The sequence below is a fragment of the Sciurus carolinensis genome, chromosome 2, assembly GCF_902686445.1.
Source record: "Sciurus carolinensis chromosome 2, mSciCar1.2, whole genome shotgun sequence".
NCBI classification, from domain to species: Eukaryota; Metazoa; Chordata; class Mammalia; order Rodentia; family Sciuridae; genus Sciurus; species Sciurus carolinensis.
Window position 1 is genome coordinate 40,825,418 of NC_062214.1, and position 26,397 is coordinate 40,851,814.

The 26,397-nt window shown below is 35.1% G+C and overlaps 1 protein-coding gene across 3 annotated transcripts in view; it reads left to right on the forward strand.

Moving 5' to 3' along the window:
* Positions 1-26,397, forward strand: part of Macrod2 (mono-ADP ribosylhydrolase 2) — a 2,075,735-nt gene that overhangs the window by 1,960,498 nt on the left and 88,840 nt on the right. For all 3 annotated transcript variants that reach the window (XM_047537628.1, XM_047537632.1, XM_047537630.1), the window contains exon 14: positions 16,228-16,305. In XM_047537628.1, the coding sequence (XP_047393584.1) occupies positions 16,228-16,305 (78 nt within the window). The remainder of the gene's footprint in view (positions 1-16,227; positions 16,306-26,397) is intronic.

Below are 26,397 nucleotides of genomic sequence, written 5' to 3' on the forward strand. Positions count from 1 at the left end.
CCCCTGGGTTCAAACCCCAGTACAAAACCAAAGATTAAAAAAAAGAAAGAAAGAAAAGAAGAAGAAGAGTAACAAGTTTGTTGAACAGCTAACATTGCCTAATATCACCGAGAGATGCGTGGTATCATTATTTCCCTTTACAAATGTAGAAACCAAGACCTAAGATGGGTAACTTGCCAAGGGCCACATAACCATTGAGCACCAAAGAATAAACTTAAGAAGGGCTATTTTGAGGAGGAAAAAAAAAGAGAAACTCCCGTTTCTTGGGGTTGTTTTCTTATTTTATTATATGTGTGGATGCTACACACACACACACACACACACACACGCACACACACACACAAAGTTTTATTGCATATTAGCTATCCAGCAGAGGAAAATAATGGTAATACATCCTTGATTCTTCAATTTCTCTTTTGAAGGAAAATAGTATGTTTTGAGTTGTCTGCTATTTTTTAAAGTCAGTGATGCCTAGAAGTAAATGATAATATGTTTAGATTTTTGCATGCTCTGTGTTTTATAGCAGACTCACTCAATAATTTTTTATTGTGTTTTTATTATTTATATCCTTCCTTATTCCACAATCATATTTGAAGCTGTTCCCTCAATAATGATACCTATCATGAAGCAACAGGGTCTTTCTGGGAAATAATAAAGGAGAATGTGTCACAACAGAAGCCCACACAGGACTGATTCATGTATTTGCTCACTGGTTTTCCTAATGGCACATAATCTTATTGTATTTGGCCTCGGGTTTCATGCAGTGATATGTTAGACAGCTGGTTTTGATAAGTCTAGGGTCAAATGCATATAGTTGAACCCTATATAAATCAACTAACCTTTTATAGGTCAAAGTTCATGGTCATATTAATATATTGCACTTGAAGTTGATTTTGTTTCCTAGATTAAGTAAAAGGTGGCGGCTCCTAAGACCTAGTGCTATTACCAGGCAGTAGACAGGTAACAGTACCCTCCCTCTTGAATTGCTATAACACGGTCATGTTTCCCTCACCGTAAAATGTAAATAGCTAACTGTGACCTGTGAGGTGCACCATGGCTTTACAGATGCTTCCTTCTCTGCAGTCTTATCTCTTGTATCGCCCCACCTCTTGTTCTGTTCCATCTCATCACAGCTTTCTCTCTTTCTGTTTTAGATAGGTCCCACCTCCACTCAACCTCCATCACAGTCCAGTTTGGTACTTCATAACACTCAATTGCTGCTCTCTCTAACTAGCCTATTTTTTTACATGCTTTTCTTTTGTCTATCTTCCCCCAATATTATACTTTTTTTTTCCTTCAGTGCTATAATGTAAGATAACTAAGAAAACCTGTCAGAGTATAGTGCCAAGAAAGGGTTCTACTGAAACCTCTTGAAGGAGTTTGGGGTTGAGGAGCACCTGTGGTCGGGCATGAACTGTGGAATAAGGGTACAGAACATGAGATTTGAGCTGAGATCTGAAAGATGCACAAAAAGAAGCTATTCTAGTGGGAAAGAACATGTATGAAAAGTTGGAAGTAGGACATCCAAAGGCCTACTTTAGGTACAATGAATAAACCCAGTTGACTTAAATGATGTATCCATCACCTGCTCATTAATTATTTGCTGATGACAAGCCCTGATTACAGAGGATTCTGAATACCAGATTAAGAAATTTGGGTCAAATCAACATAAAGCAAAAATTTTCTGCCATTAGATGTTGGTAGGGTGTAAGTAGGTTTTTTTTTTTTTCTCTTTTTAAAGTAGTCGTTACAAATTTATTATTCTCTTTCTCTAATTCCTTCTCCGAATATACCCTGATTACACCTAATTAGATTCTTTTTCTTCCTAGCCATTCCTATCCCCATTTGTAGAAGCTACTCTATAAGCCAAATTAGATTTTCTCCTTTCTAATGGATGATCCTTTGGCAAGATACAATTTCCAATCTCCATTATTCTGAACCTCAAATAAACAGGCCATTAACTAATTGTATAAATCAGGCTAATAATAAATTCTCTGGAACAGCATTGTCCTATAGAAATGAGTGTGAGACGCAAATAAGAAACACACATATAATTTTTAATTTCCTAATAGCCACATTAAGTAAGAAAAAAAGAAACAGGTGAAAATAGTTTTAATAACATATTTCATTTAGCCAATATATCCAAAATAACCAACTACAAAGTGTAGACAACATAAAAATTATGAAGAGATATTTTATACTTTTTATGTACTAACTTTGAAACAAAGTGAGTATTTTAAATTTACATAGCATATCATTCAGACTTGCCACCCATCACACATGGTGGCTAATGTATCGAATATATTTAGATTTAATTTAAGGAGCATATGCCATGGAGAATCTATTACATTTATTCTTTAAACTCTGTTCTTAGGAGATCTTACTTGTTGAATGTGACGTAATCATTAGTGATATAACCTGGGCCTTTCTTGATTCTCAGGCAGGTTATTTGCCAAGTTGCAAGGAGTTTCAACAGATGAGCAGTAAGATCCAGTATATCTAACGTGAAGAAGAGATGCTCTGAAAATAGCTCTCCTGTGTTCACGTATTGGTGTGGAACTCACGGATCTGGCCCCTCAGAGACATGTCTCCTTCCCCACCAACCTGAGATGCTGCCCTCCTGGCAGTGCAGAATATGTGGCCCCTCCACATGATGCCTACCAGAAAAACCCTGCTTTAAATGAAAGAGCACTCACAGACACAATGGCTTCATTTGACATGTTCAGTGTATTTCAGTGCAGTAGTTCTCAAAGAGTAGTCCTTGGGGCAACAACATTGGCACCTCCTGGGGAGGGGGTCAAGAATGGAGGAAGGAGGGACTGTATAGAAGGATAAGAGGAGTGGGGGGCAGAGAAAAGAAAAAAAAAAAGAGAAAAAAAAAATAACAGAATGAATCAAACACCATTACCCTAGGTAAATGTATGATTACAAATGGTATGCCTCTACTTCATGTACAAACAGAGAAACAAGATGTATCCCATTTGTTTACAATAAAAATGAATTAAACAAATAAAAAAAAGAAATGCAAATTTTCAGTCCCCACTCACCACCATGCAGGTCTATGCAATGGGAAGTTCCGGGGTGGGGTCCAGCAGTCTGTGCTAACAAGTCCTCCAGGGGATCCCAAGGCAGGCTAAACTTGAGAAAGGCTGATGTGAAGATATAGTGTGTTGGGGAGTGGATTAGGTGAGTGCAGTGTATAGTCAATGTTTGGGAAAAGAAAAAAAAAAGCACGTCTATTTTCACTCTTCAAATAAGGTTTACCATGGGATCCACTGACACAACCAGCCATCATAGTACGATTAAAATTCACACTCACATGAAACATTATGAATGAATTTCACAAATGAACCCTTGAACAGAAGCAACCAGACACAGCAGAGCACATATTGTGCATAATTAAATTTATGTCAAGTCCCAAAGTAAGCACAATTGAATGGAGGCTGGTGGAAGACAGAGTGATGATTTTAGGGGTGAGGGAAGTATCTGGAAGGAAGGATAAAGGGGGCTTCCAGAATGTCAGACATGTTGGTTATACAGAATGGTTCAATTTGTGATAATTCATCAAACTATACACTTATACAATTTTTACTCTTCTTTATGTACATTTATATTAGACAAAAAGCTAAGAACTTAAGTTTTTTTTTTTTTTTAAATAAACATAAGTACAAAGTTCTGGGCTTTTTTTGTTTTGTTTTGTTTTTTGTTTGATTTTATTTTTTGGTACCAGGAATTTAACCTAGGGGCACTTAACCACTGAGCCACATCCCAGGCCTTTTTTAAAATTTGTTCTAATTAGTTATATTTTACAATAGAATGCATTTTGACACATCATACATAAATGGGTATAATTTCTCATTCTTCTGGTTGTACATGATGTGAAGTTACTTGGGTAGTGTAATCATATATGCACATAGGGTAATAATGTTCTATTCATTCTATTATCCTTCCTACCCCCATAACTCCTCCCCTCACCTCTGCCTAATCCAAAGTACCTCTATTCTTTCCAAGCCCCCCTACTTATTATGAATGAACATCCCCATATCAGAGAAAACATTTGGCCTTTGGATTTGGGGGATTGGCTTATTTTGCTTGGCATGATATTCTCCAGCCCCATCCATTTACCTGCAAATGCCATAATTTCATTCTTCTTTAAGGCTGAGTAATATTCCATGGTATATATATATATACCACATTTTCTTTATCCATTCACTTGTAAAAGGGCACCTAGGTTGGTTCCATATTTTAGCTATTGTAAATTGAATTGCTGTAAACATTGATGTGGCTGTAACACTGTAGCATGATGACTTTAAGTCCTTTGGGTATAAACCAAGGATTGGGATAGCTGGGTCAAATGGTGTTTCCATTCCAAGTGTTTAAGGAATCGCCATACTACTTACTTTCTGGAGTGGTTGTACCAATTTGCAGTCCCACCAGCAATGGACGAGTGAACCTTTTCCCCACATCCACACCAACACTTACAGTTGCTTATATTCTTGATAATTGCCACCCTGATTGGAGTGAGATGAAATCTTAGAGTAGTTTTAATGTGCATTTCTCTGATCTGTTCAAAAAATGTTGAACATTTTTTCGTATATTTATTGATTGTGTATCCTCTTCTGTGAAGTGTCTGCTTAGTTCCTCAGTTCATTTATTGATTGGGTTATTTGTTGTTATGGTGTTAAGTTTTTTGAGTTCTTTATATATCTTGGAGATTAGTGCTCTATCTGAGGTGCATGTGGTAAAGATTTTCTCCCACTCTGTAGGTTCTCTCTTCATGTTATTGATTGTTTCCTTTGCTGAGAAGAAGCTTTTTAGTTTGAATTCATCCCGTTTATAGATTCTTGATTTTATTTTTTGTTCTTTAGGAGTCTTGTTAAGGAAGTCAGGTCCTAAGGAGACATGATGAAGATTTGGGCCTATTTGGGCCTTTTTCTTCTATTAAGTGCTGGGTCTCTGGTCTAGGTCTTTGATCCACTTTGAGTTGTCTTATGCAAGGTGAAAGATAGGGGTTTAATTTCATTTTGCTATATATGGATTTCCAGTTTTTCCAGCACCATTTGTTGAAGAGGCTATCTTTTCTCCAATGTATTTTTTTTTGGCACTTCATCTAGCTCTTATTATTTTTAATTTTGAGGCAGGGTCTTGCTAAGTTTCTTAAGGTCTCACTAACTTTCTAAGGCTGGCTTTGAACTCAAGATCCTCCTGCCTCAGGCTCCCAAACCATTGGGATTACAGGTGTGCACCACTGCACCCAGCAGGAATACAAGGTTTTAGGAAAATGTTCAGTAATATAAACAGCATACATTTTAATTCTTCAGTCCTCTCACAGTTGCCCCTCCTGAGTAACAAATAGAGACTGCCATTAAAGTGACACCATTTAGTTCTCCAGATTAGAGGACACATACTGCCTTGATTCTCTCAGGTTAAAGTCCTTTCCTCCCTCTTGGTCTTTGCTCAATGTGGTCTTTCCCTGTTCTCTGCTGACTTCAGACCAATCCCCAGAAATTTGTTCTTGCCATTAACCCAAATTGACTCAAGTGGAATACTTCCAAGATCTCCACTTTAAAAAGCCCCCAAAGACAAAAGTTTCAATTCCCTAAATGAGAAAATACTGCCCTGGAAACTGTGAGAGGACAAGATGAATACTTTGGGACAGGTGGTCCTCTTGACATTCCCGTACAGCTCCTACCACAGTGGCTATCAGCTTCATCTTCTGACAGTGAGTCCCATCCCATAAATTCTCCTCACCAGTGATGGAGGGAGCAGTAGGACTGTGCAGGTATAGCAAAGCAACAGGGGTTGATGTTGCCCTAAAGAGAGGTGGTTTTCTAGACAGAAGTACTACTATCCTAAAATGTTTACTAATTCCATTTGCAATGGTGCTTTTTCAGGTAAGAATCACTAAAGGAAAAAAGTGATCACAAATTTGTGTGTAAGAATTTTTCAGTATTGGCATTGTAGACTTTTAGAGTAAACTACTTCTCATTTTAACAGAGTATTAGTAGTTAATAAACTTCTGTCATTATCTTTTTGAGGAAATTTTTCAGCATGTTTTTCTAATCAAAGCAGAAGTGATATTCTGCCAATAAGCTTTTGTGTACAGCTGGGAGTATTTATAAAATACTGAAATGTTTACATGGTGTTTGACAAGCAATGACATACTCCCCTCCTTGCAGGTGACCCTTCCCACCATCACCTTGCTATGCCAGGCATACCTCAGGGTCTCTAGGATCTTGCCCCAGGTACATGAACATGTCCATCCTTACTGACTGGCATCAGTGCCCGTGAAGTGTGTTGACTATCACTCCAGATTATCATACTATATATACATACAACAATGTAGTTAAGGACCAATGGAAACTTGATTGTAGAGAATTGGAATGGGGAAAGAGAACATTGCATTTAGCAAAGATGTCGTTTCCAAATCCATTTTGTACTTTGCTCTGGTGGCAGCACCTATATATACTTACTTGTAGAGCTAATGTGCAAATGTTAAAGGCATCATGCAAATAGCCCTTGTACCCAATGTTGAAGTTTTGTCTCCCAAAGGGGTAGTTTTGAGAGATGGAGCCTTTGAGAGATAATTAGGATTAGATGAGGGCGAGGCCCTCATGATTGGATTAGTACCCTTATAAAAAGAGAAAGAGAGATTGAGGAATTTTTCTTTGCAAGCACAATCACCAAGGAAAGGCTATGTGAGAACACAACCAGAACACAGAGCCAGCTGTGAAGAAAGCCTCCATCAGAATCCAAATCTACCAGCACTTTGATCTTGAACTTCACAGTCTCCCAAACTGTAAGGAATAAATGTCTGTTGTTTAAGCCATCCAGTCTAAGATAGTCTGTCATAATAGCCTAAGCAAACTAACACAGTCAGTCATTGCATTAGGGAAAGTTGGAATGATTTCTAATATCTTTTTTTTTTTTTTTTTTTGATGCTGGAGTTGGAACTCAGCCTTTTACATGCTAGGCTAGAACTCTACCACTAGGCCACATTCCCAGCCCATGATTTCTAAAACTTAGAGTAAAACCTATCCTAAAATAGTAGCAAATTCAAATAAAATCCTCTTGGAAATAGCGAATAACACTTTTAAGTTAATCCTTAGTATACTTCCCAGGGTCCTCATAAAATAACATTTTATAGTGTTTTGTTTTAACACATTTTTCTTGGTTTATGAGGCAAAACATTGTCCTCATCATGCAAATACCTCTATACACCCCATTTCCTATAATACCAGATGTCACCTGTTTTTTTTTTCTACCCCAGGGTCATATTTGAAAATGAAATTTACTGAACTTGTTTTATCCTGCATGACCAAGCTGTTCCCCTCTTTAACTTTCTGGAAGTTTCTTGGTCTAGTACCAATGAACGCTGTACATTTTGAAATGACTAAAAAGGTGAACATTTTTTAAAAATGGATCTAAAAGAATGCCAGACTTCTTAAAATAATATTTGTAAAGAGGACTTGAGAAATGTTTAAAGAATTTATGCACATTAAAATTACATCATGAATTTGCAAGAACCACAAAATGAGTTAGACTCTTTCAAGTTATGCAAGAGATGTATGTTGAGGTAAAGTCTGTTGGTCAGAGAGGCAAGGAATGAGCAAACTGTGTCTTCAACCCTGAGTACTACTTCAGCTGTTCAAGCAGTTCCCTAGAGACTCAACACCTTCTCCAACAATCATCCATTCAAGAACCAATTGATTCCATTCACCATAATCTATGATTATTTCTCTCCTGGTAGGTGGGGCTCTCATGTCAGTCCACCTTAGTGGCTGTGGTCCAACCGTAAATATCCTTCTAGATCCCATCCCTCATCACTCATCTGTGGCTCACCTGTCAGGGTAATATATAGCAAAACAAGGCAACCTCTTTTCCTAACTGACTCTGATTAGATGGCAGCTACTGTCCCCAACATCCCTACTTAAAGACAACATGGTATAAGGGAACAGAAAACTGTAAGTCAGGAGGATAGGGTGAGCATTCACATTTTTGCTACTAAGTAGTAGGAGACTATCTTGGCTGTCTTAATTTTAGATCCACAAAGCAAATCCTGAGACAAGGCTAGTATACAAATGGTTCATTTGGGAGGTAGTCCCAGAAGCACAGGTGAGGCTTGAAGAAGTTGGACAGGGAAGGGAAAACCATCAATGGATGACATTAGCAAGCAAGTTATGATGAGGGAATCTGGGACTCCATTCTTCTAAGAGGTTTATAGAACATATTTAGAATGATCTAAGGGTGGGGGGATTACATATCCCCTAAATCCTTTTCGGTCAGATATTGGACATTAACTACTGGGTACTTCTGGTCCATTCAGAGTAATGGTCTCAGTCAAGTCTCAGAAAGCAGCTGGTTTGCCAGAATCATCTGCTGCAATTTCAAGGGTATTTCAAAGGAAAATGAGTGGGTAGACACTATCTGCTACAAGTCTCAGCTGGTGTGGGCTGTTTCTATTGTAGCTACTCTAACTCTAGAGAGATATAGCCCCTCCAGATCTCAGAAATGAAATGTCCTGGAAAGGACTAACAGAAAGAGGTGAGAAGAGATAAATGAATCCAAGCCTCAGACTTCCATTACAACAACAAGGTGGGATTATGGGATTATTTTCAATGGCAAAAAAAAAAAAGAAAAGAAAAAATAAAAATAGACTCAGCTTGAATGTCCAACAGATCAGACTGTAGTAAAATGACTTATAGATTTTATAAAACAACACTGAAGCAATCCATATAGTAGAATTATATGCACTGCATTAAGGAAAAGTTAAAAAGAAAAGAAAAAGAAATAAAGGAAAATAAGCACATGGGAAGATGGAAGCCCACACAATTAAACCTCTATTCTTCTTGGATGGAGTGTAAGGGGTTTGAGGATCTTCTAGTTTGAGAAACAAATGCTAATAAGAACTCATCCAAGTCTTTGAGATTCACATAGAATTAGTAACTTCCACAAAGGATCCAAGTGTTTATCTTATCTCTGAACATGTCACTTTACATCACTTGGACAAGTTAGGATCCTGAAGGGGGGGTTATGACTTAGTCTTTAAAGACTTGGAAATCCTTGGCTCTCAGCAGCAGGAGGTACTGGCATCTCAGCATACTCTCCAAGTGTCTGGATAAAAATAATCTGCCCTCAGAAGCTATAGCATTTATGAATCTGGAGACAGATTTCTTTCTATTGCCTCCATTTTTCTGTGAAACAGAACAACTGAGAAGTAGTGACCCACTGCCAGACTGACCAATCTCAGAGGGGCCACTACTGGAAGCTTTTCACTTCCCTCAAGGGAAAGGTCCTCTCAGTAATACAGTGAAAATAACCTTTCATCATCAGACCAAATTAAACCAAAATGCAAACAAATCTCTTCTTCCAGGCTTGTAGGTGAATTTTTTTTTCAATTGGCAAAAGAACAAAATATATATATATATATATATATATATATATATATATACACACACACATACATATAAATTATATATAATATATATAAATATATATACATATAAATTATATATAATATATATAAATATATATATATAGAAATGTACAACATGATATTTTGAAAGATGTGTTAGTCAGCCTTTTGTTACTATAATGAATAGCTGAGATAATCAATGTAATAAGATAAATGATCTATTTTGGTCCATAGTTTCAGAGGGTTCAGTCCATGGTTGATTGACACATTGCTTTTGGACATGTGGCGAGGTAGAACATCGTGTCAGGAGCATGTGGCAGAGGAAGCCTGTTCTCCTCATAACCCAGTGTGAAAAGAGGAAGATACCCAGGTCCCACAATCTCTTTTGAAGGCATAAACCCAAAAACCTAAGACCTCCCTCTAGGCCCTACCTCTTAAAGTTTCCTCCACCTTCCAATAGTACCAAGCTGAGGACCAAGCCTTTAACATGTGGAATTTTGGATGACATTCCAGATCCAAACTGTAGCATATGTTCACACTGCAGAATGGTTAAATCATGCTAATTAATGTTATGCATTACCTCACATACCATTATTTTTATGAAATAACACTTAAAATCTCCCCTTCTAGCAATTTTCCAGTTAGCCTTCCTTATCTGTGGGCTCTGCATTATGTGGATACTACCAACTGAAGATCGAAATATTAGGAAAAAGATATTGCATCTGTAATGATCACATACAGACTTTCTTTTTCTTGTAATTATTCCTAAACAGTATAACAACTACTTACAAAGTCTTTTTTTATACTATTAGGTAATATAAGTAATCTCTGAATGATTGAAAGTATATGGGATGATGTGCCTAGATTAAATACTATGCCATTTTATAAAAGACATATTTTATATTTTATAAGCATCTGTGGATGTTGGAATCTGAGGGCGTGCAGGAGGGAACCAATCCTCTGCAGATAATCAAGGGACAATTGTATACAATAGATTGTTTTTAACTACAGTCACCATGTTATACAATAGATCTCTTGATGCAAATGAACTATATAACAGAATTCCAACCCTTTTTATATTCAGAACCATGGCTACTTTTCATGTCTTTGGTCTGGCCAGATTTTTTTCTTTATTTTAAGTAATGTCAAGAGAGCCTGTGGTGTGAGGTTTCACAAGGTACAGGCAAGATGAGAAAGTCAAAAAGAGAAGGTCAAGGATACTAAAACAGCCAAGTCACAGACGACTAAAAATAAGAGCAGATTTGCCTTTGTTTACATTGCCAAAGGGGAAAAATTAACTTGATGGAAAGGGTAATTAAGCATTTCTTTTTCCATAGTGGTCCAACCCAGCTTCATATCCAGCTGTTCTGTTTTACATTGTGATGATTCTTGATCCAGTCGCTGAGTTAAAGAGGGCCAGTGTGGCCCTGGTGGCACACCACAGTTCTTCTCCCACTATTAACCTTCATTTTATAAGTAGACAATAAAACTCTCAGCGTGAACCAGTCAACTGGTAGGCAGAGAATAAGGAGAAAGTGGGAACATTTACAGAGAGGTGTTGTGCAGAACAAAGAGATAATTTGAATAATTCTTCAGATTAGCATTGTAAAGTATCTTAGAGAGATCGTCTAGTTTAATAACTTCCATTCCTAGCTATAGAAACTGAGGTTATGTAAGGTGACTAGATTGCCATGCGATTATGAAGTTTATAGTTCTAAATCCTCTGTATTATAATCCTCAACTAGTATTCATCCCAGCATAAGATTTTACCCAAGTTCACTATCTGGAATTAGGAACAGGTATTCTAATAGTTATCAAGTTAGTTGTCTGTGATGGTAGTTTTCCTAACTGTGCTTCAAAGGCTGTTAGTACCTTGATTCCAGAGCTCTGGGAAAGACTGGCCACCTTTTAATGGGGGTTAATGAGAGCATAATGAAGATAAATGATCATCCATAGCTCTTTTGGGCCCCCTGACACCCAGAGCCATGTCCTGTCTGAACCCAGATACCTTTCAGGTAAATATAGTTCATCCTTGTGTATCCAACTTCACTGGGACCACGCACAGTTCAGATCATCGACATCTGCGTTCTCTGGATGTTTTGCAGAATGTATTTTTCCTATATAAAGGACTAGTCATTGTAAAATTTCCATGAGACTGTAGACAGCTGCACAGACTCCAGTTTACTGTAGATAAGTACCCTGTTCAGATGGAGGAAAAATTACTTGATCCTAATTGCCTCACATAATAAACCAGAGATTTCAATGAGCAGGCCAAGATAAATGTTTTGTTTGGTATAATCAAATCGGTTTACAAAAATCAAAGGAAGTCCAGGTGATTGCATTTCTGTGCAACTTTTGCATTGAGCTCTGATACTCATTTAGATGTTTACACACTGCTGAAAAACAATATATTGTGTGTGGATATTTGTGTATAGCCTTTATTTTGTACAAACTTGTTAGAGTTTCTATACCAAAATGATTGCCTGCCACCCTAAATAGTTATTAGGGGATAACAATCTTACTAGAAGTATTTTGTAGACTTCCTGGTTTGAAATCATCTTCAAAGAGTTAATCATCTAACATTTTATATTTTATATTTACCCCTAATTTGGCACAAAATGTTTCTTGCCAAGTAGATCATCTTCCTTATTTATTAGAGACATCCCAATAACTTTTTGGCTGTTTTAACAAGTCAAATTTACCTGAAAAGTTCAAGATTTGTCATTGATGAATTCTTGAAGTGGGCATCAAGCTTGGTAGCTACTTCCTCAAAAGTCATCCTGACCATCTTTTGTAAAATGGCAGCATCACAGGCATTGGGATATAAATTTTTATAGTTATTTTTAAACTTTCTGGGTTAGATAGGTCCACATGAGAATGTGACCAAAAACTATCTCCTTCCAAAAAATTAACATGAATATATAAACACACTTTTGTAAATCTTGCCAAGAAGTTTTATGAATTCCTGGAGTATACCCAGGGTTTCTCTGGGTTTAAAAATGTTTGTTCTAAGTGGATATCTTGGGAAAAGATAGTATTTATTTTGATTTATTGCATAGATATGTTTATAAAAATTTCAGTAGTTTCATCATTTGTCATCATAGATTAAATCCATGTATGTACTACTTCATGTAGATATGTGTGACTGCATTAAAAGTGGCCTACTTTTTGAAATTTCTATTTTATGGGGCTTTTCATTTTATTTTAATCAATTTTAAACATTCTTTTAAATCTTTTTCAATTTTCTTAATGGGAGGTATTTTTAAAATTTATGAAATTATTTCCTTTTTATTCCTGTTAATCTTAAAAGCACATCTATGTATAGAACTTTGACTTGAATATTTGATTTAATAATTGTATTTTAAAAATCCTTAAATATGACATTGACCTCAAAGATTCTGAAAGTCAGAATCTACATATAAATTTAATTCCAGTTTCTTCTATTAAAAAAAAAAAACACTGAAACAGAATTAGGTATAACTCTTTTGCAGTTTTTAATATTGCCAAATGATAAGGTACTATAAGAATTTAATATAAACAACTACATTTTTGTGGGTAGTTTATAGAACTTGCATAGAACTAATAAGCATTTTAGCTGTTGAATTTATAGTTGTACAATAAATGGACTGGTGTCTTAGTTAATGTAGATTTCTATAACAAAATTCCATAAACTGGATAACTTGTAAACAAAAAAAATACATATATTTCTCACAGTTCTAGGGAATGGGAAGTCCAGGATCAAGGTACTGGCAGAGTTAATGATGTCTGGTGAAGGTCCACTTTCTAGTTCATAGACAGAGCCCTTTTTTTGATATTGGGAATTGAACTGAGGGGTGCTGAGTCACATCCCAGCACTTTTTATTTTTTTATTTTGAGACAGGGTCTCCCCAAATTACTTAGGGCCTTGCTAAATTGCTGAGGCTGACCTCAAACTTGCAATCCTCCTGTCTCAGCCTCCACACAGATGGGATTACAGGCATATGCCACAACACCCAGCAGATAGCCTTCTTGCTGTGCCTTCACATAGAAAAGGCAAAGGGTATCTCAGGCCCTTTGGTTAGGGCACAATTCCCATTCATGAAGTTTTCCTGTTCATGACCTAATCAACTCCCAAAGGCCCATCCCTAATGCCATCACTTTAGGAGTTGGGATTTCAGCATATGAATTTGGGGAGAGGGGGCACAAACATTCAGACTATAACAACCAGATATACTTTCTCTCTCTCTCTCATGAGTAATGATTATATATGTACATGCAATGCAGCTTGTATTTCCTCCTAAACAGAAAACCTGCACTAATTGCTTCAAACCCATAACTAAGCATGTTATAAAAACCATAATTTAAAATATACAGGATCAAATCCAGTCTTGCTAAAGTCTGTGAGCCTGAAAATTCAAATAGCCCTTTTAATAGAGTAAATCTGTAGAAACAATCTTCCACAGCTACCTGGCTATTTGTGAATGCTATCACAAGTTTATAGCTTTCATCCTACACTATTGACAGATGTGTAGATAGAATCATTTCTGGAGAAAAGACAGACTGGATTTGGAGATCTGTCATGTTAATATGAAGTCCTTGTCCTCACATGAATATGTATATTTGTGTGCACACATAGAATACACTCAAATAGTGTATCTCTGAAATGCATATTTTTCACATATTTAATTTATTATCAGGATACATCTTAGCATATATAATGAATTTATTTGGTACCACTGAATAATAGTGCAAATATCAACTGATGATATCTTGGATTCAGTGAAATGCATTATATAGATTATATACAGAACATGAGCTCAAAAGATGCCTTGGTAATGTTAAAGCAATCTCCCAAGGAAACTGAAAAGGGTAATTTGCTGAAGACACAGATTTTGGTGACAAAAACAGATGCAGCTCAATGATTAATTTTTCAAATACTTTCCACTCATGTGAATCATTAGATCACAAGCTTTAAAAATGAATGTAAATTATCTTTTAAAAAAACATTTCTTAAGTAATATATCATGCAGAAACATAATGTTTATGTAAGTTAAAAAGAATGATGAATTATTGTTCAGTGCAAATGAATAAATTTTAAATATACGTAAAATCTTAGATAATTCTAAAATGTTAATACTGAAATGAGTGTTGTAAAAGACAACATATCAAATGATAACATTTTCCTATAAATGAGTAAAACTGAAACACTTTCACATTTAAATTTTAGCCTAATACAGAGAGTTCCTTTTTCAATCATTGTTTATTTTCACTGTTAATTAGAAAAAAAGCATTTGAAAGATTTTTTTCAATCTACATGTTAGCTCCAAAATTAAAAAGGCACATTTTAATGGGAGTTGGTTTAAAACAATTTGACATGAGTGAGATAACAGTTTTAGAAATGTGTCTATGCTCAGTTTTGCTTCTAAATTTTGACTTTTAAACTTATTGTCAGTCTCAGAAAGAAATAAGAAGCAGTGCAGATAATTAAACATTTGCCTTGGGGGAATTATTTGCAGTTAATTAAAACCATACACTTCAGGTGTATACTTGCTTCACTGGTTATTAAATTTGAATCATATGTTAACTACCCAGGTTTCTCACTTGTCCATCAAATGTTGCTTGTGGCAGGTTGAAGAAATAAACCTTCTCATAAGATTCCAAACCAAATGTTTAAAGCTATCTATCTACAAGTTTTGAGAGGGAAGGAAGAGAGGAAAGAGAAACAAGGAAAGAATGATCATTTTAGACTCCATCTAAGTCATCTCTCTTAAAATTCAACTTAGAGATGCAAACTCAGTAGAGCACTAATTTTTAAACAGGTATAGGTCTGCCATCTCCAGCTTTCTCCATAGCCACATGCAAACAGGATTAACTAGAGGTTTTTAGATATCTTTGAATTACCTTCCTTTTGGCTACATAAAAAAAAACATATATTTATATATATATATATATATATATATTTATATATTTTATATATATACACATACACACTAGATTTTAAGCTCCATGAGGGCAGAGATTTTGTTGTACGTTCCCTATTGACTCTCCAGCATCCAGAACAGTGTCTGCCACATGTTAACCCTTAATAAATGTTTGTAAATGAATAAGAGACCTATTTTATGTATTCCTGCTGACCCATTCACAGGCTCAATCCAATGTCTTTTCTGAGAACCTTCAGAGAGACCTCAAACAGTCAACATTCTAGCTTTGCAAGAGTTCATAGAATCCTTCCAACCATGTTATTTCCTATATAGTATATACTATAATCAAATAAGAAGTGTATGCTACTTTCATATTTAAATGTGCTATGTGAGGGAGAGAATGACATTGCTCAGAACAGAAGGTATGCATTCCCTCATTGCTATTGTGCAACTGGTATGGTACCCGGGAAAGATGATCATAATTACCACTGGATTTCCAAAGTGCTATTTCTGATTTTTTCAAGGACTAGAGGCTTGCATATCTGAACAACTATAGTACTGAAAACATTAAGAACATTAAAATTAGATATTCCTTTAATCTTCTGTATTTTGCCTTCCTTTCATATGTTTTCCTGCAATTCTAAGACTTTCACTGATGCATGTAGCCTGCTTTATATTTTCTTCTTTGTTGCAAACGGATGCCCCAGCTACATCTCTACTTTTGTAAGCTTTGTGTGTTTATCTCACACACTACTTTAAGAAAAGTTATTTATTAATGAAAATATTTAAGTATTTGAATGATTTTTTTAAATAATAAATTCTGTTGCCCTGAACATACATCTATCATATTAGTACTGAAAGGTGCTATTTTTTTCTGTTAAAAATGCTAATAAAATGTTTGTTTGTTGTCAGATTCTTCAAAGGATGACAATATTATAAAAGATAGTGAAGTAACAGATCATTCTGTGTGTGACCAAGATCATCCCAATGGTAAGTTGTGAGATCCTTTTGCAGTTATTTTTTTTTTCCTATTGGAAAACATTCCATCTACAAAAACAGATTTGAGTTTTTATGAGGAAAAATGAAATTTTGAGTTTTTTTCTTAGTGCTGAACACCAGCTGATTGGTAGCTGACATCTTGAGATAGGGTTTCTGCTTTCCACAATCTTTATTACCCATTATTTTTGTACCAGGCTGGCTTCATTTATTTTGCTTATTGTTACCTGCCTGTATTCTATAAGCATTGGATTGGCAACTATTGAAATGAATGTGTGATAAGAATGAGAATAAATGTGAGACATATGGAGAATAAACCCAGGAGATTAAATCTACATAGCCTTGGAATACCAAGAAGAGCAAATAGAACAAACAAATGAAGCAATCTTTAGAAAACTAATAGGAAAAAGTTTTCCTAATGCAAACCAGTTTCTCTGCCCAAAACATGAGAATAGGCATTATATTTATAGGCAAAGAAAATGAAAACTCAAATGAGAACAGACACCTGTGTAGCTTCATGGAATTTCTGAAGATCAATGATAAAGGCTTTCAAAGCATACAAGAAAGTCTAAATCAGGTTATAAGTAATATCACCAGAATCAGATTAGCTTTAGCCTTCTTCTTCTGCAACCCTAAATGCTTAGAGAAAATGAAGTAACATTTCCAGAGCTCTAAAGGACAAGGTTTCTGTATTTAGTGAAGTTATTATTCATGCATAAAGTCAAAAGTAATATTTTCTCAGGAATACAAAGAGTAAGAAAGTATGCTACCCAGGTATCCTTTCTGAATAAACTAACCAAAGACCTGTAAAAAAATAAATAAATAAATATAGGAAGGAAGGTAAAATTCAAAACCAAAAAAGTTGGAAGGAAAAGGAACTATATGGTAAGACTAATTAAATATAAGAAAGTGTTAACATAATTATTTTAAAATAAGTATATAAATATCTTTTCTAATTTTTTTTTTTTTTTTTGAGACAGGTTTTCTCTTAGTTGCTGAGGGTCTTGCTAAATTGCTGAGCCTGGCCTACAACTTGTGATCATCCTACCTCAGTCTCCCAAATAACTTAGATTACAGGCATGTGCCATCATGCTCAGCTCTAAATATTTTAACTAAAATTTATAGTATATGATGTTCAAAAATAGCAAAGGTAAAGAAGAGACTTCTACTCTTAGTAATGAAAGTCAAAATAATTTAGATCATTTATCTCATTAAAAACAACTAGACAACTTAGACAAAACTATATATATTATATGTATGATATACATTATATATTATTTATCACATATAGTAGAAATATGTAGCACACATAATGCATATTACTTAATAAATTATATTTAAATACATATATTGTATGTATTGTGTGAGAGGGAAAAAGAGAAAAAGTTTGAAGGCATTCAAGAGTAAATAAGATAGCAAAGAATTGTCAAACTAAGTCCTGGGAGGAGAATAATCTCCAGATATGAATAATCTCCAGAATTTAAAACTATTTTTATCTTAGGAGAAGGTAAACATTTTTTGCTGATTCAGCAGAAAAATGTCTGGCGTCCCATTGGTGAAAAGGGAAAGGTATCATACTACGCCCACCACCCTATATTTTGGGTTGAAAACCTAAAGATACATATACCAAAAGGAACCAAAAGGTTAAGGAGCCCTGTGCTCAATCCCCGGTAGCAAAAAAAAAAAAAAAAAAAAAAAATTTAAATTTAAAAAATTATATCTTTCACACACATACTAAATAGCTTCCTGCCAAAATGAATAAATAAGAGAACATGAAACAATTTTCTGTTTCTGAAGAGATGAGAGAAATAGACCCACATGACCTGAGAATATTAGAGTTGTAATTACAAAGTATAAAGTAATGATGCAGACTATGTATAAAGGAATAATGATAAGATTGAAAATTTTATCTGAGAACTGGATATTGAGAAGAAAAGAAAGTCTAGAAAGAAAAGATCCTGTGATTGAAATTAATGATTCAATGAACAGATTTGCAGTTTAATAAGATATCAGATGTAGGTGAAAAAGAATTTGTGATCTCTAAGAATCCCCACAGAGGGAATGCCTCAATCACCAGCTGAGACTATTTGGTTGCATGCATGGAAGGAAACTACCCCAGGCTATGTAAATAATGCTAAATGTTCTGAGGGAATTACACCTGAACTGGGATGAGGGCCTCATTGCCACCAGCCAGAACTGGAAAAGCTGCTAATTCACGGAGACCTCAGAAGAGTTTTGCTTCTGTAATAGAGCAAAAAAGAGCAATAGAAAATGCAGTCTGTAAAAAATAAAAAAAATTGAAAAAGCAATAGACCCCAGGCTACTCTCGTCCTCCCTCATACACTTAAAAACGAGACATTAAAGGATCAAATTTTTCTCAGTAACCTAGCTGTATTCCAGAATGTATTTAAGAATGTTTATAAGTACATAAGTATATCTCACATTCCACAAAGTAAAACTGACAAAATTTCCAGGAATGAAAAGAAATATCAGAAGACAATTCTCTGTGCCTCTTTCATGTTTCTGTACATCTTGTGAGCAGAGGCTTGTGTTCTGACTGGTTGTATCAAGAATTTTTATATAGCAAACAACCTTGAAAGACAATGAACAGGTTTGCTGACGGCCTTGGAAGATAGGAGTAGTATCTCCCTCTAGATCAAAGAGCAGATATACTTAACTGTCCATAATAAAAGATCCAGAGTCTCCTCATTAGAGATTCCTTCCCTTTGATACAACCCACCAACTGTGCAGATACCATGTGTCCCTCTGATGACACCCTGTGGGAACTGGGCTCAGGGAATGGGAAAAATGACCCTGGTTACTGCTATTGATCTGAACACTAAACTATTCTTCATCTTCATCTTTGACCTCAGAAATCCAAGTCTTTCATCAGCATCCAGGGAATTGTAGCTAGTTAACATATTAATTTGCAAGTAGGTCAGAATCTCAGATCCTTCACAATATTTGACAGAAAGCAGGAATGTATGACCCACAGGAGAAGAAAAATCAATTAATAGAAGTCAATCCAGAAATAGCAGAGATGAGATAATTAGTATGACAGAACATGCTAAAAGTTATCATAGCTATATTCCATATCCCCAAAAAGCTAAAAGAAATATTTATTATGTTAATTCATGTTATGGAAGATATAAAAAGACTCAAATTGAATTTATAGAGATGAAAAGCACAGGTCTGAAGTAAATTATAATTGATGGAAAACAATGGCAGAGTAGACATTACAGAAGAAAAGATTAGTGAATCTGAAGATGTAGCAAGAGAAACTATCCAAATTGAAATACAGAAAGAATAAAAGTCTGGGGAAAAAATGAAAAGATCATCAGTAAGCTATGAAACAACATGAAGGAAAATTCCAATTATAGCATTCATAAATAAGAATATCTGAAAGTAGGTATAGGAGCAACAGATTGAAAAATATTTTTAAGTAAAAATGGATAAAATTTTCAATTATTTGATGAAACTATGAACCCACATATCCAAGAACTTCTACGGCCCCTAAGCAAAAGAAAGAGAAAGAAAAGCATTCTAGCACATCATAATCAACTTAAAACTAGAAATAAAGAGAATGATATGATAAACAATCAGAAAAAAAAATACAAGTTACACAGGAAGAAAGATAAGGATGAAGAAAAAGTCTCATTGGAAAATTGCATTTAAAAACTGTGGATGAATGTCATAAACATAATGTTAAATTGGAAAAGGTACAACACCTATGCAGATCATCCTCACCTTATAATAGGGTAACATCCTGATAATACTCATTGTGAGTTGAAATTATGTCAAAAATGCATTTAATACTTCTCATCCACAAACATCACAGTTTAGACCTAGTTTACCTTAAATGTGCTCAGAACCCACAGTTGAGCAAAATAAAGCCTATTTTCTAATAAAGTATTAAATATCTCTTGTAATCCATTGAACACTTACTAAAAGTGAAAAACAGAATCGTTAATGGGTACATTTTCACAACATCAAGTCAAAACATTGTTAAGTCAAACCATCATATGTATTGCAGGGATCATCTATATGTTGCAGAATTTGATATCAAGTTCAAAAATCAGGATAAAAAATATTGTATGGTTAAAAAATATATTTTAGTAGTAAAACAATAAAATCTAGATAGTGGTTACTCTGACAGCCCAGGGCATTGGTTAAAGGTTGGTGATTGCGGAGGAGGTACTGACTGGGAGGGGGCCATGAGAGGGAATTGTAGGCTGAACAGTTATTTTAAAAACATATAGTTTTTAATTTCCCTTTGGTTATTTAATTAAGCCCTATATATTTGTTTTTACCTTCTTTTGTTTATGTTGTAATTTTATAAAGTGGTTAAGAGAGGAAGGTAGGAAGGAAATGAGGAAGGGAAAGAAGTGTGAGGAAAGAAAGGAATCATTAATGGCAGAGGCTACAGAACAAAGACTAAGTTGTGGCACAGGGAGAGTTGCACATAAGGCTGACTTCCTTCCATAAAGGAACTCAAAAGCTAAAAGTTCTCAGTTATAGATTCTAACAATATTCTAAGTTAAGAACATCCTTGATGAATTGTAGGATAATCACAAATATGAAGGAAGCTATCTTAATTTTTAAAATCCCCCAAAAGCTCATATTAAACATGTAAGTATATTTAATAATGCAACTAATAATAAAATGTAAATAGCAGTATAACCAAATCACAATGTATCAAACAAGATGACAGAAACACAAGCAAATAGTTATGACAGTAAGCATAATTAAGTTACTTTATCAAGTGAAAATCATGCAGATTGAATGAAATTCAATAAAATTGTAAAGTTTTTAAAGGATAAAGCTAGAAAAAAAATATGGGAAATGAACATCAAAGAGAACATGAAAAACTTCTTTGAGTCTATCCAGTTAGAATTCTAGCCAAAAGCCTCAAGTGGGTTATCTTATACTGATAAAAATTTAAATCCCTGATTAAATAGAACAGCAATGGATCTTTTTGTGTCAGATGATGGGGCAACACACAATACAAATAAAAACTGTTGGAAATGGGATGGGGAATTCACAGATACAATATTATCAGCAATGAAAGAACAAATGGACTAAAAATGACGTGGAACGTTTTTAAAATGTGGTTAACAGTATAGTCCTGCTAGAGGAGTAGACAGCTGATCAATGAAACAGACTGAAGAGTTTAGAAATAGACCCAAGTAGATCTGGGATTTCAGTACATATTCTAGCTGATGTTTCAAAGACAGATCGCTCAATAAATGGCATTAAGACAACTGGTTGGCTATTTGGAAAAGTAAGTTGAATCTCAATCTCATTCCTTATACCAACATAAATTCCAGAAGGAGCAAAGATACAATGTAAAAATGAAACTATAAAATATTAGAGCAAAAGGACCAAAGGTTATTATTCAGCACTAAAAAGAAATGAGCTATAAAGTCGTGAAAAGATGTGACAGAAACTTACATGCTTATTATTAAGTGAAAGAAGACAATCTGAAAAAGCTATAAACTATATGGTTCCAGTTATATCACATTCCAGAAAAGACAAAACTATAGAGACAGGAAAAAGATTAGTGGTTTCTAAGTGTTCAGGTATAGGAGGGAATGAATGGAAAAAGCACAGAGAAGTTTTAGAGCAATCTGTATGATACCATAATGGTGGATACAGTCAACTATAATATGTAAAAGAAGAAATATAATAATTGCAAACTTGAAAAAGATGGTCCTGTTTATAGAAATGAAAATAAAATCAGAATGTGCTATCTTCTCTTTCTGAATAATTGAAAATACACAAAATTGGTTGGAATAGGGTTTCCAAACACACACATGTACTAAAGGGCATAACATTCTGGCTTACAGTTTTGGCAAAACTTAATAAGTATTTCCATACTTGGATGGAAAACTTATATTGCAGGAGTTTAACATCGAGTAACACCCATCAAGAGCATGGAGATATTTATTCACAAAAATGTTCATTGCAACATTGTATTTAATGGTACTTGCAATGTTGTGCTTAATGGTGCCTGGGTGCACACACAGAAATAGAAAATATCTGAAATTTTATCCATAACATAGAATATTGTACATATTTTCAAAATAAGATTTCTGGAAAGATTGTAATGATGGTGGATGATGCTTATTATGAAATAATAGGGCAGGAATAAAAGTATAAATATATTTTGATGCCAAAATATATTTGGTATATACATATACACATATATAGACACATATACACAGAAATTAGTATATATGTATGTATATGTGTATGTATGTATATATGTATATACATGCATACTCAGAAAGATGGGAATTCACAATATTGTGTCCACCCCTTAGTTGTAAAAATATGTCTCATTACTTACATATTCTTCAGTGCATCTGGAAAGATATTGCATTTTCTCCATAACTATGAGAAAAAATAATTTTAGAAATAATTTACATTAGAAGTGTAAATTTTAATGGACCTAGGAGAAAACCAAGAATGTCTAGGAGATAATCAAATTCATGCTAATATAGGTTTAACTTTTGCTTTTAATCTGAGATATTTTTAGGCATGGTAAAAGTGAAATTTTGAATATTAGCAGCAATCAAGTTTCAAGCTTAACAAAAAGGCACATTTTCCATTGTCTCTTTAAGACAAGCATCAAAGACACAGCCTTTGTTCTTAGAAAAATTTGAGCATCTAATAATCTGCAAACAATAAAACTAAGTTGTTGCTTTTGTTCAAAAACAGTCCATTTGCAAAGTGAGTTTAGGTTAAAACCCTAGAAAGGCTTAATTCCAGACTGATGTCCCCAGAGCAATTTTTATGCAAATTAATTAAAGCAAGAGCTTTAGCTTGAGCCAAACTTAATTACCAGGCCTTCAAGAAACAATCGTGTGATCTATTTCTAAAGAATAATGAATGGATTTTTGGATTATCTGTTCTAATGGTCCCCTCCCATTAGTATGGATGATTGAGTTCACTGTATGAAAAATATATACATGAACTGTGGGATCCTTTGTGCTCTTTGTTCCCTCTGCCAGGAGGGATTAGGTCAGAGGACTGTGGGGGGAATTCATCTAGACTGAATATAGAGAAGCAAATATAAGGCTTGCCCCCATGGGGCCAAGAAAGCAAGATGGAATGTGAAATATCTGAGTGCACTGAGGAGAGAGGCAGGTGGACCAGAGGGTCCCGGCATCATCAGCATGAGGTGAGCCTGGGTCTGCACCCAGGCAAAGAGCTCACACATTCCTTGTCTCTAATGTGTCAGATCTTGTCTTGGCTTGGGAATGAGCAAACACGATCATTCTCAAATTTCAAAAATGAGCACTTCGTTTCTTCCCTCAGTTTTTACTAATTTCATTTTAGAAAAAGGAAAAAGAGGAAAATAAATGTATTTCTATTTTGAGTAATGATTGATGAAATATATAAAGGACACAGGTGAAAACATATCAGAAATAGAGACAAGAGGGAAGGAGAGAGAACTATTCAAAAAAACAAACAAACAAACAAAAAAAAAGCTTTGAAATGACCTGTCATCATCAAAGTGAAATCAAAGTGAAATGTCCAATCTCACAGTCACCAAATCCCTGGTATTCATCAACAACTTCAGGTTGCCACCTCAGACAGTCCCACCTGATCAGTGTGCTCCAAGCCCTGTTGAAGTGTGATCGTCCCATTCCTAATTGAATTCTTCTGCAAATTTATCAAGAGCAGCACAGGGACAGGCAGGAATGCAGACTGGGTGTGTCAACCCCCTGATTGCTCCTCTTTCCCTTCACTGTACAGACAAAGCCAAACTGCAAATAATGAGAAAATTCCAGCAAGGACCTTGGTGTGGTGATTAGATATGATAGTGACTTCCCCGTATTTACAATGATAGAGAGCATCACTCAATAGTGGAGGTTCCCCCTTAATATCAGCCACCCAATAAATAAACATGGATGTACCTGGAAACTTCACCAGGAGATAGAGGAAACTAGAAGATTTCCTAGTGTCACAATCTAACCTCCACCCACCCCCAAAGATGATGAACTTTAGGGAGAGGAAAAGAGTAATTTTGCAAATGGGAAAGAATGCTAAGTGGATACAAAGGCAAGAAGAAATATATTTAAAAAATGATGAGTGGGTTGGTATACAGAGAATACTAGTTGATTTTGCCAAAGACACAAAAGTAGATAGTTACCAGTTAGATTTCTCAAGAAAGTTTCCTAGAATTCAAGTAAAACAGGAACTGAGAAAAAGAAATTTAATTTGGCTACATGCACATGTACACACACATACACACACACACACACTTTAGTCACAAACACATGAACACATGCATGCATACAGATACAAAGAAAACTTAGCCAGAAATTTTTCTTCTATGATATCACTGAGGGTTTTCTTCTCTACTTTTAAAATTTTCTCATTGTAAGTATTAAACTATAAAATATTCAATTCTTATAAAATGTATGTTAGCAAAATTAAAATTCTGTAACTTCAAATCCTACCTACTTCAAAGGTCATCAATGTTGAAATTTGAGATAACAGCCTTCCAATTTTTTATCTGAGCTGATATAAAGAAGGGCATATGTGTGTATGTGATTTTAAAAATGAAATCATTTCTATTTTAAAGCTCAGTATATTTTCTATCCTATTTATTATCATTTCTCATTTCTCTTTGCTCACTATCTATACTTACTTCCTTGTGTATTTTCACTTGAGAGTTTGATATCTAAAACATCAATTTGATTATCTATAGTGTTCATCCTCTTTTTTTTTTTTATTGTAAACAAATGGGATACATGTTTTTTCTCTGTCTGTACATGGCGTAAAGGCATACCATTTGTGTAATCATAAATTTACATAGGGTAATGTTGTTTGATTCGTTCTGCCATTTTTTCCCTTCCCCCCCTCCCCTCCCACCCTTCCCCTCCATCTATACAGTCCTTCCTTCCTCCATTCCTGCCCCCCTCCCTAAACCAAACTCCAACCCCAACACTAACCCTTCCCACCCCCCATTATGTGTCATCATCCACTTATTAGCGATATCATTCGTCCATTGGTTTTTTTGAGATTGGCTTATCTCACTTAGCATGATATTCTCCAGTTTCCTCCATTTGCCTGCAAATGCCATAATTTTATCGTTCTTTATGGCTGAGTAATATTCCATTGTATATATATAACACATTTTCTTTATCCATTCATCAATTGAAGGACATCTAGGTTGGTTCCACAATCTGGCTATTGTGAACTGAGCAGCTATGAACATTGATGTGGCTGTATCTCTGTAATATGCTGATTTTAAGTCCTTTGGGTATAGGCCAAGGAGTGGGATAGCTGGGTCAAATGGTGTTTCCATTCCAAGTTTTCTAAGGAATCTCCACACTGCTTTCCAGAGTGGCTGCACTAATTTGCAGCCCCACCAGCAATGTAAGAGTGTACCTTTCTCCCCACATCCTCGCCAACACCTGTTATTGCTTGTATTCTTGATAATCGCCATTCTAATTGGGGTGAGATGGAATCTTAGGGTGGTTTTGATTTGCATTTCTCTTATTACTAGAGATGTTGAACATTTTTCCATATGTTTGTTGATTGCTTGTATATCTTCTTCTGTGAAGTGTCTATTCATTTCCTTAGCCCATTTGTCGATTGGATTACTTGCATTCTTGGTGTAGAGTTTTTTGAGTTCTTTATAGATTCTGGAGATTAGCGCTCTATCTGAAGTATGATTGGCAAAGATTTTCTCCCACTCTGTAGGCTCTTTCTTTGCATTGCTGATAGTTTCCTTTGCTGAGAGAAAGCTTTTTAGTTTGAATCTATCCCAGTTATTAATTCTTGCTTTTATTTCTTGTGCTATGGGAGTCCTGTTGAGGAAGTCTGGTCCTAAGCCGACATGTTGAAGCTCTGGACCTACTTTTTCTTCTATAAGATGCAAGGTCTCTGGTCTGATTCTGAGATCCTTAATCCATTTTGAGTTTAGTTTCGTGCATGGTGAGAGATATGGGTTTAGTTTCATTCTGTTGCATATGGATTTCCAATTCTCCCAGCACCATTTGTTGAAGAGGCTATCTTTTCTCCATTGCATATTTTTGGCCCCTTTGTCTAGTATGAGAAAATTGTATTTAT